General features: G+C 56.0%; 2 protein-coding genes across 2 annotated transcripts in view; one reads left to right on the forward strand and one right to left on the reverse strand.

Moving 5' to 3' along the window:
• The window catches only part of EIF4A3 (eukaryotic translation initiation factor 4A3), a 16,020-nt gene extending 8,668 nt beyond the window's left edge, over nt 1-7,352 (forward strand). Inside the window, exons 2-10 of the mRNA XM_007959824.1 lie at nt 184-206; nt 260-329; nt 872-1,004; nt 1,152-1,232; nt 2,551-2,692; nt 3,224-3,362; nt 4,304-4,419; nt 6,955-7,062; nt 7,157-7,352. Coding sequence (XP_007958015.1) covers nt 184-206; nt 260-329; nt 872-1,004; nt 1,152-1,232; nt 2,551-2,692; nt 3,224-3,362; nt 4,304-4,419; nt 6,955-7,062; nt 7,157-7,352 — 1,008 coding nt within the window. The remainder of the gene's footprint in view (nt 1-183; nt 207-259; nt 330-871; nt 1,005-1,151; nt 1,233-2,550; nt 2,693-3,223; nt 3,363-4,303; nt 4,420-6,954; nt 7,063-7,156) is intronic.
• A 1,165-nt stretch (nt 7,353-8,517) lies between these two features.
• The window catches only part of GAA (alpha glucosidase), a 16,925-nt gene continuing 11,954 nt past the window's right edge, over nt 8,518-13,488 (reverse strand). The window contains exons 9-15 of the mRNA XM_007959825.2: nt 12,738-12,889; nt 12,275-12,423; nt 10,706-10,847; nt 10,106-10,255; nt 9,393-9,557; nt 9,032-9,184; nt 8,518-8,577 (exon numbers count right to left, since the gene is read on the reverse strand). Coding sequence (XP_007958016.2) covers nt 8,518-8,577; nt 9,032-9,184; nt 9,393-9,557; nt 10,106-10,255; nt 10,706-10,847; nt 12,275-12,423; nt 12,738-12,889 — 971 coding nt within the window. The remainder of the gene's footprint in view (nt 8,578-9,031; nt 9,185-9,392; nt 9,558-10,105; nt 10,256-10,705; nt 10,848-12,274; nt 12,424-12,737; nt 12,890-13,488) is intronic.

Below are 13,488 nucleotides of genomic sequence, written 5' to 3' on the forward strand. Positions count from 1 at the left end.
GGCCTGGACTGCACAGTGATGTCTGGACTGATAGCTGTCACAGATCCCTTTCTGTTAGATTTTGAGTTAGAGAAAATTTTTGTCTGAAATCAGGAATCCTGACTAATCCATCCCAGTATTGACATATTTGCAATTTAAATAATATTAAGATGGGCTTACATCTGTTAGAAGCCAGAAGTATAGGTAAATATTATGTGGTGTCTTGAACAGACCCCGCCATCTGGATTCTAGAATCCTGAGGAGTCTATTTTCCAATTGTCTTACAGGTTCGTGAAACCCAGGCTCTGATCCTGGCTCCTACAAGAGAGTTAGCCGTGCAGATACAAAAGGTAAGACCATTGAGATGAGGTAACGTTGGCAGGCGTTGCTTTTTAATTCACTTCTAAAATACTAGCTGATTAACAATCATATTCTACTTTTTCTTCAAAATCTTCGTGATTCCTAAACCATTGCCATGCATTTACACGTTACACGACTTGTTGGTTTGTGTTAGGTTGTCTTTTGTGGTCTTGAAATGCTAAAGGTTAGAACGGTCCTGTCTGTTACGTTTGTGTGTGTTACAAACACTCCAGATGTGAACGGGGTAACGCTGGCTTCGGCTCGGTGGGGTTATGCAGTTTGCGTGTCCTTTTCTGGTTTTTCTATAATCGACGTGTGTTGCTTTTGTAATCAGAACTCTTGGTGGAGGAGAGGGTAGGAGAGTCAGGCCCTTCATGGCTGCCGCGGCAGGCGTAAGCCATCATCTCGGGCGGGTCTTGGAAGCTGAAGTAGAAGCTCTTCGTTGGGGAAGTGCAGGTGCTTCTGCCGCCAGCGCTCCGGAGGCAGGCCCTGTGTGCGACCAGCCTGAGCCGCGAGGCCCGTTTCTCCCCAGGGCCTGCTTGCTCTTGGCGACTACATGAACGTCCAGTGCCATGCCTGCATCGGGGGCACCAACGTTGGGGAGGACATCCGGAAGCTGGACTACGGGCAGCACGTGGTTGCTGGCACACCCGGCCGAGTCTTTGGTAAGCGCGCTTGTCACGACCGCCGTGGAGTAGTATCTGACGAGGGCCTAACGGCACAGGGCAGCACCGTGGTGTCTGCACTGTGGGTGGTCTGTGGGAGGTGCAGGAGAGGTCTCTGTATGCTCGTTTCAACATCTGATTTTATAGACATGATCCGTCGCAGGAGCTTAAGGACGCGTGCAATCAAGATGTTAGTCTTGGACGAGGCTGATGAAATGCTGAATAAAGGTGAGTGGCGGGCTTGCCGCTAACCCAGCCTCAGCTCTTGGGTCTTTGGGGTGTGGACAGGGTGTGTCTGTTGGAGAACTGCTGCGAGGCAGGTGGAACATAAACCCCCACTGGGATCGGTTTGTGGCTGGGGTTTGTCGGATGACGGCACTGCAGCTCAGACGTGGCCGTGGGAGTCGTGTTGGCTGCGTCAGCCCTGGACTGAAGCGTGGAGTGGAACCGTGGTGGGGTGGGGTCTACCTGTACACTGGACTTGGTGCCTCCTGTATTTGTGTGCGACCCACTGCCCCATGGGCACACTGTGCTGATTTTTTACAGCGACACTGTAAAGACACAGTGTAGAAGTTAATGTAGTGCTTAGGGCAGGCAGGTTGCCGTAGAAGGTGGGTGTGCAGTGTTTGGGTAGAAATACACTACACGACAGCCTCTGTGTTGAAGGCCCTGGTTTTCGCTTGAGGAGTGGTATGCTTACCACAAAGCCCGTGAAGGCAAAGCTGGCTCTGCATGTGACTCACAGTCACAGTGACGCACAGATCAGCAGCGCGTGCCCTCAGCATCTGGCTTTCCGGGGAGCCAGGAACTCCAGCAGCCTTTTCGCAGCCTCTCTGACTCGGAGCAGTGGCACGTGCCCCACTCCTGCCCAGGCTTAGGAGAGGTGGCTGTCTGGTGATGGGACCAGGCCTGCGAGCTGGTGTGCTTTGTTCAGACTCTACGTATTAAAACCACCGTTTAAGCTAGTTGCTGGCGTTATTTTCTGATCACTGATTTATATTATTTATTTATTTATTTATTTATTTATATGCCTATTTTTGTGTCTGAATTTTTTCGAAAGTATTTCAGCAATGTAGCTTGTTATTCAGCCAAGTTCACTGTGTTTATATTGCTGCCTCCTGCCATTTTTGAACTGAAAGATGTTGTATAAAAACCCAACTCTCTGGGTCCTCTTATGGTGTGGAAGACTGGCCACCCTAGATAGGCAGTGATAGTGTCACTGAGTCCTGGCTGGCCTGGCAACTCTGAGATTGGGGTGATCGGTCTTGTGATTCTGATGCTTCTAACTTCTGGCATCTGGGGACCCTGGGGAGAACCCATGATGCCCTCAGGGGAGAATGGGGTCCCTCAGCCGGAGAGCACCAGGCTCGGGGCGGAGAGGGGGGAGGAGAGGGAGACCATGCAAGCGTGGTTCACCTCCGTAAAAACAACGAGCTTGACCGACTGTCTGTGGCTTATTCTTCCCCCCCGACAGTTGTGTCTGGTTAAGCGTGCGTGTTGGCTGTGCAGTCAGTATTTAAATGTGCGCATGTCTCACTCCCCAAAGGTTTCAAGGAGCAGATCTATGATGTCTACAGGTACCTGCCCCCAGCCACACAGGTGGTGCTCATCAGTGCCACGCTGCCGCATGAGATCCTGGAGATGACCAACAAGTTCATGACTGACCCGATCCGCATCTTGGTGAAACGGTAAAAGCGCCCTGCTGCTCACTGTTATGGGCACATTATGTCGTATTTGTAAAGGGTTTTAAAGCATGGAAATTCCTCTCGTTTCCTCTTTACGGGAAACTGACTTCTATGAGTTAACTCCCCTCCGACCTCCTGTTTGCAAATTAAAACAGCAAGCTGAGGGTCCTAGATGATCAGTATGTTGGGAATGGAACATGCTGCACCTGCTGGGAAAGGGGAATGTGGTGTTTGGAGCCATATTTTTAACTGGAAGATTCTGTGTGAAGATCCAGATCTCTGGATTTTCTTAAAACGTGGACGATCCAGCCACACTGTTGACTGTTGAGAATGATCCAGAATGTGGGCCTCTGTGGTGGAAATAGACGGTGGGTTAGGTGATGTGGATGGGCTGGCGGGAAGTGGCTACAGTGACCCACCTCTGTGAGCTGCTGTGATGGGCCTTGTCCCTGTCCCAGTGCTGGGAGCAGGGCTTGCCTGCTTGGCTGCCTTGGTGGGAAGCATGAATGGTGACAGTTTTTCTTTGTCCTGCAGTGATGAGTTGACACTTGAAGGCATCAAGCAGTTTTTTGTGGCAGTGGAGAGAGAAGAGTGGAAGTTTGACACACTGTGTGACCTCTACGACACGCTAACCATCACGCAGGCAGTCATCTTTTGTAACACCAAGAGGAAGGTGTGTGTCATTATCTGTCTTCTTTACTGTCCTTACCGGGAAAAGTGAAGGTTGCTTATTTCACTGAGTAACGTAGCTCAGACTGTGGAGAGGCCAGTAATAAATCATTTAGGCTTTGTGGGCCACGCAGCGTCTGTCCTAACTTCTCTGCTCTGCTGTTGTAGCACACAGGCAGCCACAGACGGTGTGTAAACGAATGGTTGTGCTGCATCCCAGTAAAACTTGTACAAAAACAAGTGGTGGCCAGAGTAGGCTGATGTTGCTGTGGCTGGTGCAGTGCCCAGATGCAAGCAGAAGTATCTGAGGAAGTTTAAAAAACATCGATGTAGGCCCCCTACAAAGATTCAGATGTGGTTGGTTTGAGGTGGGAGCCATGCATGAGATGTAAAAGTGCCCTGGGGGACACTCACGTCCAGGCAGCTATACTCGCAAAAGGAAAAGAAGTTGGACTGCATCCTGCAAAGGTTCATCTTTAAATTCCAAATGAGAAGCGCTCCCCCTTTTTGTTTTCTGAAATTTTTAATAGCTTCTCTTTTCTTGTACCATACCCCATAAATTGTTTTCTTTCCATTTTTTTCCCCTAAATTTTATTTTGTTGTTGACGTATACATGGCAGAGCACACCCCAGACCAGCAGTTCCTGCGTGTGCTGTTAGTGACACTGACGCTCTTGCACTGCATGGCCACCCTCACCCTTCTGAGTTGTTCTGCCGCCTTTCAACTGGAGGAATGTTACTTGGAACACACTTACTCAGAGGGTATCTCGGTGCACTCCAGCATTGGCTGGGCGCAGTGAGCCCTCCCACACACATCAGGGTTGGTCTGGGTTTGAAAGGTGCTTCATAAGCATTCATGTCACTTCTGCATGAGCGGACCTGCAGTCTGAGTCGAGGTCTCTGCTCTGGCGCGCACTCATAGTAGCCCCCGCTGCCTTGATTTCAGGTCGACTGGCTGACGGAGAAGATGCGGGAAGCCAACTTCACTGTCTCCTCGATGCATGGAGACATGCCGCAGAAGGAGCGCGAGTCCATCATGAAGGAGTTCAGATCTGGTGCCAGGTTGGTCCTTCCCTCTACCCTGCAGGCAGTATGCCCTCCCGGGGCTAGCGCTGCGTGTCACTGCCCCCAGCCCTGATCTGAGAGGGTCCTCCTCACCATCTGAACCGGGGGAGCTCATGTCGTCACTTCCTGGTGGCAGGGAGCTTTATTAGAAGCGTGTCGTCCGTGCCCAGCAGTGGGCAGGCTGCAGCTGCGTGGCAGTGGCTGCAGCTCACATTGTGGCCAGAGAACCACACATTGTGTTGATGATTTCTTTCCTCTGAAGCATATTAAGCCTTGCTTTGGGGCCCAGCAAAAGCCACTGTAAGAGACTCTGTCCTTGAACAGCCCACGTGTCCTGTTGCAGTCCTCTGTGTGCCCGCTAGATTTCAGCAGCCAGTGGCCTTTCCAGATCGCTGGCCTTGCTCCCTTCTTGCTCTGTCTGCGTTGGGAGGGCTGTGAGGATGGTTCCTTTCTACCTGTCAGCTCTGGCTTTACGTGTTCTGAGCCTGTGGGATTAGGTGCACCGTGTTTAGAATCATTACACATTCCTGGAGACTTTGCTTCCAGTTACAAAGATAATTGAAGTGCCTGTCATTTCTCTTAACGCTGTCTGCCTGCGTCTGCCGCACCTGATGGACCCCAGTGGCTTTACTGTGGTGAGGCTTCCATGGTGCATCTCTCTCATCCTTGAACACCCTGTCTGTGTCCCTGAGTTTTAGGTGTGTTTCTTGGAAACAGCGTGAACTGTCTTGCTAAGTGCATTTTATTTGTCATGTCTCTTCTGTATTTCCTTTTTATCTTATTTTGGAATTGATTTCTTTCTTTCTTAATTTGGAGACATCTGTTTCTTTATTATTATTTCGTATTTACCTGAGTGATTATGCTTCTCCTCACTTACCAGCATGGTCACGCTCTAAAGACCAGGTCATTATGTGAAAATCGGTGTTAGTGGAAATGGAGGATGCTGCATCGCTACGCAGCTGCCAGACCAGTGAGGGTCCGGGCCCAGCCAGCTTGCCTCATAGCCTTAAGCTTCCCAGTCGGTGTCACTCTCGCCTCAGACCTCGGCATCTGTTACTGGCAGGCGCACGTCATGAATGCATAAATCAGTCAGGTAGATGTTTTTACTACTGTCATAACTGTGAAACGCCAGCGATGGTCGCTTGGTGAGGAGAAGCTGCCTGACGTGTACCACATGTTCCTGATTCGTCCTTTGAGGGTCTTCCCAGAGGGGACAAGGACCAGAAAACACTTAAGCTCCATTTAACCCCACACTTGCCATCCTCGTCATGTATTTTAATTTATATATATCTTAAAACTCCACGAGACATTATTCCTTTCCATAACAGTCCGTCTGGGTTTCGAGACATCTTTGCTGTATCTGTTGCTCCTGTTTTCCTTTATCTCTGAACTCCATCTGACCAACAATGACTGAAGAATGCCTTTTTGGGTTTCCTTCCCGGGCTGATGTCCTGGTAACAGGTATGGGTTTCAGTTGGTCTGGAAACGTCTCACCTTGAAATATCTTCGCGTGTCCTGAAGGAGATACCTGCTGTGATGGAACTCCGAGTTGACAGTTAACACTCCTTCCACACTTTAATGATACAGTTCCACGGTTGTGTGGCTTCCATTGTTTCTGTTGGGAAATCAGCTGCCAGTCTGATTGTTGCTCCTACGAACAGTGTGTTTTTCTTCTGGGCCACTTTCTGATACTCCTCCTCCTGTTGAGGATCTGTAGGTCGTTTCTTCCTAGATCCTTCTGCCCCATTCTTTGGGCTCCACTTATGGGACTGATCAGACGGAAGTGCCACCTCCATGTGGTGTGACCTCTCACTGTCCTGTCCCTTTGTACTTTGAAGACCTCTAGATGAGCAACGCCCGCTAGGAAGTTAGTGAAGCCACATAGTTGAACTTCCTTAGTAGCCACGTTGTAGTAGGTAAGAAACAGGGCGCCGGTTTCTAATCTCACCCTGTATGCCTTAGTGTCATCTCAGAAAGTGATCACTGTTAGGAGACATTGGCGTCTTTTGTTGTACTATGTCTTCACATTCCACTCTGTGTGCTCTCAACACTTCTCTGCTGGGACTGGCCGCGTTTCCAGTGCCCAGCGGTCACCCGTGGCTCGTGGCTGCTGTTCTGGACAGCACAGCAAGGCGTGTAGAGGGTGAGGGAGACGTGTGAGCTGCATCAGATCCAAGAGAAATGCTGCACCAATGTCAGCGAGGCCTTTTGTTGGCCAGGTTCTTCTCAGGCCAAGTACAACACTGTGCCCATTGCCAGTCTGGGGCCACCTTCAAGTCAGATGTCATTAAGGATATCTAACTCCATTACCAGCTAGTGCTCGTGCCCCGAGTAATGAATACGCCACACAGCCCTCCCTCCCAGCCCCTCTGAGCGGTTCCTGGTGCCTCCGTAACATGTCGTCACAGGCCAGTGTGATGGTGATTGGTGTCCAGTGCTCTGGGCTCTTAGCTGGGCTGAGGAGAAATGGATACTTTCAGGATGTGAGGTGTGACACTCAGGCAGTTGGTCACATGACTTTTCTTTCTGCAGCCGAGTGCTCATCTCCACGGATGTCTGGGCCAGAGGACTGGATGTCCCTCAGGTGTCCCTCATCATCAACTACGACCTGCCCAACAACAGAGAGTTATACATCCACAGGTGTGAGGCGGGATGCGTTCGCGGTCAGGCGCGGGTGGGCCGTAGGTGCTGTCCCTGCCCGGGATGCGTGTACTGACCCGTTGTGTTCCTCCAGAATCGGGCGGTCTGGTCGGTATGGCCGGAAGGGTGTAGCCATCAACTTTGTGAAGAACGATGACATCCGCATCTTGAGGGACATCGAGCAGTACTACTCTACTCAGATTGATGAGATGCCCATGAACGGTGAGGCCCGGCCCCGCACCGCCACCGTGGTTCCTAATGTAGTCATCCCTCCGCCCCCCAGACTCTAGCCTGAGCCTCGGAAGTGACGGGTTGTCATCCTGTTGGTATCATCCGTTCATACCTGTCTTTCTCTGATTGCAGTCGCTGATCTCATCTGAGGACAGACTCACGGTGCTGAAGATAACTCGGAGCCTGTTCACCTATTTTGTATCCTTGTTTTGGAAGTCTCGGGGGGCAGCTTTCATGTAATGGGGTTCGTGTGAGCCCTTTGCAGCCCGCCCCACAGAAGCCTGGGGAAGTTCAGATCTTTCTCACTCGCGTGTAAATAATGTATTGTTGTCAGTCTTTTTAATTAAAATACGTACTATTTCCCATAAGCTGTCCCTCGTGTTTCTTAAGGTGACAATGGCTTTTTCCACTCACTTGCTGGGTCACCCTGGGAGGCCCACTTAACTCTTGTTTTCTAATCTTTAAAATGGAAGTGGCCATTCTACCTCACCCCTTCCTTCTCTCAGCTGGTTGGGGATCGTAACAGTGTAAATTTCCAAAGGAACACTGTAGGTTCACCTGGTGATTCTCACAGCATTTCAATGCGTACAGTGATGTATGAGTACAGACACTCACCCTGGACCTCAGGAGACCAGCAGTTGCTGCCTCGTGGCCCCTGGACATAGCCCCCCTGCCTCACGTCCAACAAGGAGTGACAGCAGCTTGATTCTCAGTGCCACTTTTATTAAAAATAATCCCACTGAGATGAAGTGTCCCCAGTCCCGTGAATCCTCTCTAGTTCCCTGGGCCTAGTGGACAGCCGTGTTTGTTCTCAGGGACCGGCTGCTCAGCTCCCACCTTGGCACGTGGTCAGAAAGCAGCAGCCACCACCATGTGGCAGGCGCACGGGCTCGGGTGCAGGTGCCCCAGGCATGCTTTTTGTATCACCACGGATGGCGGAGCTGGGAGCTGCTTACGGCGCACACGTCCCCGGGATGCTGTGAAGAGGTAGACCAAGGCTGTGATGCTCCTACTGAAACCCTCGAGGGCACTGACCCAGCGGTGGAACCTGGGGAGAAGCAGCACCAGCTACATCGACAGCCGGAGCCCCAGACCCCGGGAGGTGGGCAGAGGAAGCAAAGCCCGGGTAAGTGCTCGCAGCCCCTGGGCTCCCATGCAGCTGACCGGCGGCATGGACCGCTCTCCCATTGCATTACCGAGGGCAGAGGCACCACTGGCACCAAGTTAGGACCAGCTGATGAGAAATTGTTCTCCCACCAAGAGCGAGACGGGGACGCCCAGGATCTGCGGGAATGATAACAAGGAGCATCAAACAATGACCAGAAAGCATGCAGGCCCCGGGCGCTCAGGAGGGGGCCTGGGCATGGCGGGCAGCCCCTGGGGAGGGGCCACGCTCCAGTCCTTCCCCACTGACTCAGGACCAGTGCTCAGCACGTGCCAGCTCCGTGAGCTTTCAAGTCAAGGTGCTGTTGAGATGACAGCCCGTGGGTCGCCGTGAGGACCGCATCCCCAGACAAACATGCACAGGGAGAGGAGACGGGCTGTGGGGCTGTGCCTCCCACCCCTCGGCCAAGGCTGGCATTCCTCCCCCCGGCAACACAGCTCAGCTGGCATCTGGCATCGGTGTCCTCGGACAGGCTTTGTTCCTGGAGGTCCTGACCGACGGACCAGCTTGGTTAGCCCATTTCTTAGTCCCTGCAAACCGCCCCCCTCTGGGACCCACGGAGGGTGCCCTTGCCTGCGTGTCGGGGCTGTAGGTGAAGTTGGAGACTGGAACACCGTTGGAGAGGACCTGCTGTGGGGCCGTGGCCACACCCAGGACCATCACCTTCCTCAGCGGCAAGCTGGCCCCTTCACTGGCTATGTGCACCAGCTCGTTCACAACGGTGTTCTGGTCCCACCCGGAGAGAGGGAACACGGCAGGTTAGTGCACGGTGGGCGGGAAGCCCCACCAGAACGGGAGACACGTGACAGTGTCGGGGGCAACTCACCGCGTACACGTGAAAGGACAAGATAGGCCTGGGAAACGGCCCTCCCACTCTACACAGATGAGGGTGGTGCCCACGCCAGCCCGCCCACCTGGCCGGCCCTGGACTCACATTCTGGGCCCGGAAGAGGACCAGGGTGTAGGCCCCGTGCTCCAGCACGTCCATGCTCTCCCCGTCATCCCAGAACAGCTCTCCTCGGGCCTCCCCGCTCATGCTCAGAGCCACCACCAGACCCAGGGGCTGTTTGCGAGACTCGGTGGTAGTGAGGCCAGGGCCCTGGAGGGGAGTGGACACAAGTCACCACCCACCCAGGGGAGTAACGGGAGGCTGGGCCCCTCTGCCTAGTGACCAGAACCCACAGCAGAGCCCACGGGGCTGAGAGCCACCCTGGCCGAGTCCCTCCCTCCCACTTCAGCTGCCATCCCTCATCCGCAGCTCTGCCTCCAACCTGCAGACCTGCCCAGGTCCCTGGCCACTGGCCAGGCCTCTGCCTGGGCTGCCCTCTGCCCCCACTGGCCGGCCCAGGGCCCCCATCTCCTTCCACCTCAGGACAGCCCCTTCTCCAACTCTCCTGAGCTCCCTCCTAGGTCCCGGTACCTCCCCCAGGCCCCAGCAATGCCCACGCCTCCGTCACAGCACCAGAGACCCTGGAGGATGCAGGAGCCGCCCAGAGGCCCAGGAAAGGACAGGCAAACAGCCCCTTAAGGGAGCCGTCCATCTTCTCGGCCTGGATTCCTAGGGAGCCCCCCTACCACAGTGGCCTCGATGCCTTTGGGGACAGTGTAGCTGGCCCTGTGGACCCCATACTGCAGGGGCCCAAGTACCTGCAGGGGGAGGATGTACCCAGCCCGCAAATGAAGGTTGATGGTGTCCAGTGGGGCCGGGAGTGTCACCCATTGTCCCTCGCTGTGGATGGCTGGCTTGAAGGGTGTAGGAGGTGGGGGTGGGAGGCTGCCCAGGGCCTCGACTGGCACCTGGCGGGCAAGGGTGACATCAGCAGTGCCCTGGGCAGTGCCAGACCCCACGCCTGTCGTCGGGAGCCACGTTCTCCTGTCTCCTGAGGGTTCTCTGCAGAGACTCGCTGGGATATGGTCTCAGGTGCAGAGCAGGATTGCCCTGCAGGGACCTGGCCACATGGTGGGAGCTCAGAGCCTGAGGGGCCTGGACCCAGGGGCCACTGAGGGTGCAGAGCAGCTGAGGCGCGCACGGAGAGCGGGCAGACAAGTCAGCGTGGCCACGTGGCCTTGCCAGTGACGCTCCCGGCCTCAGTCTCCCCTTCAGCGTTAGTGTGAGGCTCTGACTGTGATGCGCAGAGCACACAGGAGGAACCCGACAGCAGAGGCCCCAACACTACCGTCCCCACCCCGACCAGGAGGAGGGATGCCCTGTTCCCAAGGCCCTGGGTTTTAGGGACCCTGGCTTACCGTCTGCAGGTCGTACCATGTGCCTGTGGGAAAGTAGCCAGTCACCTCTGTCTTCCCAGACTCCAGCACTGGGGTGACAAGCAGGGCCTCCCCCCACAGGAGCTGGCGGTCCACGGTCCAGGTGTGGGGGTCCTCAGGGAACCTACACGGGAGGGATGGGCACGTGGCCTGGGGGCAGGGGTGACCTCGTGCATGTTCAAGAGCCCACAGGGCAGCACAGAGAGAAGGGTGGGCATTCCACCTCAGGAACTGAAAGGGCTGGGGCTCAGGAGACATGGCCAGGCTGCTCTGCCAGCCAGCGGAAGAGCAAAGAGCCCCTCCCGGCTGACACACCCGGCCCCAGGCCCAGGCCGGCATGGGCCAGGCGTCTGGAGGTGGCGGGCACCCTGGATGACAGGGCAGCGGCCGCTCCGCTCGTTTCCCGACTCCCCCTCTCTGTGCTCCCCTTGAACTTGAATGTTCGGCTGAGTGACAACCACCCACCGTTTCCTGGGAGACCTCCCCCAGCCCGATCTCTGACATTCAACCACCTGCAGCGTGTAGGTCTGTACGGTGAGAAGGGATCAGGATGGACCCCTCCACACAGCAATCTGAGCCGTCACCTGTCACATGGACACACTAACTGACCAAACTCACTGCCGTCCAGTTGATTCAACTCATAGCAACCCCTCCTTCGGTTTCCGAGATGGTTATTTCTACAGAAGGAGACTGCCCCATCTTCCTTCCGAGGAATGGCTGGTAGGTTTGAACCGCCAGCTTGACAGCAGAATCTGTCCTCGATCCATGGTGTGAGCCGTCACCTGTGTCATGTGGCGGCTTCTCAGGCCACTGTGGCAGCCTGGATCACCTCCCAACATCTGGGTTGGAAATCCTACTACACCTGAAGCCAGAATCCCGCTGGGGCATCGCTGTTATGGTTATAGGCAGGAGAGCGAAGGTCTTAAGTCTTTGCTTGAAATATAAAAAGGGCAGACGGAGCAAGCACCGGTGGAGGCAGGCAGGCAGACAGACGCTGAGAGAGGTCCAGGAACCGGGAAACTAGCAGAGAGACACGGACCTCCCCCAGAGCCACAGAGCGCCTGCCCCTCCAGCCGGCGCCCCGGACTCGGACACATGGCCTCCAAAGCTGGGAGCGAAGGTTCGTGCCAGCAGCCACTAGAGCACCTCTGCTACAGCAGCTCTAGGGGACACCAGGGCTGCTCAGGGACTTCTGCAGCTTGCTCTGAGGTCCTTTTCCCTCAAGCCAGTCCCAGAGTAACGTAACCACAGCAGTCCACGCTTCATCACGTGGTGCGTCTCAGGGCTCTTCATCCTGGACTTGCCCTACCTCAGCCCCCCAGCCCCGTGCAGGAGTCTAAGGGCCGGGGGCTGGGGCATCTCAATACAAGAGGCCCAGGGTTCGGCCTCGCCTCACTCAGCTGCCCTCAGCTCCTGGCTCGCTTTCCGAGAACACGCACACCCTGCAGCTGGCCAGGGCTGCCCTGGGGTTGGGCCCCGAGCACCAGGAGACACCCAAGTGTCGGCAGCACGTGGCCTGGCCCTCCTCCGCCCCCCACCCCAGCCACTCACTCCAGGAAGAGGGGCCGGGCCACGGTCTCGCCCCTGACGTGGGCCCTGTGGAACAGCGTGTAGAGGTAGGGCAGCAGGGCGTACCGCCAGGCAAAGGCCTTCCTCATGGCTTGCTGTGCCGAATCGCTGAACCTGTACGGCTCCTGGGGCTGCGGTGGGGAGGCAGGGGTACGGGGGAGACACTTGGGCTCAGGGCTCCTGGTCCCTGAGAATCCCTGCCTGGGAGACCCAGGGACCCCTCGGCCGCCCGCCCGGCGTGCAGTGACGCGTGGCAGCAATGACGTCAGCCCAGCTGCTGTGACCCGGGGAGCGTCCCACTGCCCTGGAACCTGGGCAGGGTCTCGGGTGGGTGGGGAGAGAATCTGTCACTAGCAGCCCCACCCCGGAGGAAATGCTGAAGGCTGCCCTTCAGGTGGGCACAAGGGCCCACAGGGCAGCAGCCCCAGGCCGGAGCCCCGCCTACCAGGCTGTTCAGGTCATTGTGGTTGCGCATGAACGGGTAGAAGGCGCCCAGCTGGGTCCAGCGCACGCACAGCTCCTCTGAGGTGTTGCCCAGGAAGCCGCAGATGTCCGCCCCGACCAGGGGCACGCCCAGCAGGTTGAAGAGCAGGGTTCCTGTGGGGGGCAGAGCCAGCACAGCCAGGCTGCTGGGGCAGGCCACCCAGGGCCCGACAGACATGCTCGGGGCTGTCCGAGGCTCCAAAGGGTCACCTGCCACCCGGCCTGGAGCCATCCGTGCTCAGCGGACACACGGAGAGAGCTCCGAAGAAGCTGCCTTCACACTGCCCTGGGCGTCTCCTTGGGGACCATGCCCCCAAGTAGGACACTGGGGGCAGGACTGGGGCTCTGGGGCCATCTCTGTGTCACAACAGACTGGGGACGGAGTGGCTTTGCCGACGAGCACCAGCTCACATGAGAACTGCGATCTGAGAGCCAGGACGGGACAGCAGTCCAGCAACCTCGGTCCACGAGGCAGCTTCAGAGACGGCTCTGCAGGCCCTCGAACCCAGGACCCCGCTGAGCCCATCGGCAGTGTCCGCCCACCAGAAGGGACATCGTGAGAGGTGAGGACCTAAAGTTTTGAGGGGATGGACCAGCAAGAGACGAAGATGGGAAGGAGGGGGCCAGACCTGCACAGGCGGACAGGGGCTAGCTGGCCTGAACCCCCCACCAGTTGGCAGGTGCCCCCACACCATGCAGCAGCACCCCTCCAG

The sequence above is a fragment of the Orycteropus afer genome, unplaced genomic scaffold (genome assembly GCF_000298275.1).
Source record: "Orycteropus afer afer isolate SDZICR_OR568_19922 unplaced genomic scaffold, OryAfe1.0 scaffold00018, whole genome shotgun sequence".
Classification (NCBI taxonomy): Eukaryota; Metazoa; Chordata; class Mammalia; order Tubulidentata; family Orycteropodidae; genus Orycteropus; species Orycteropus afer.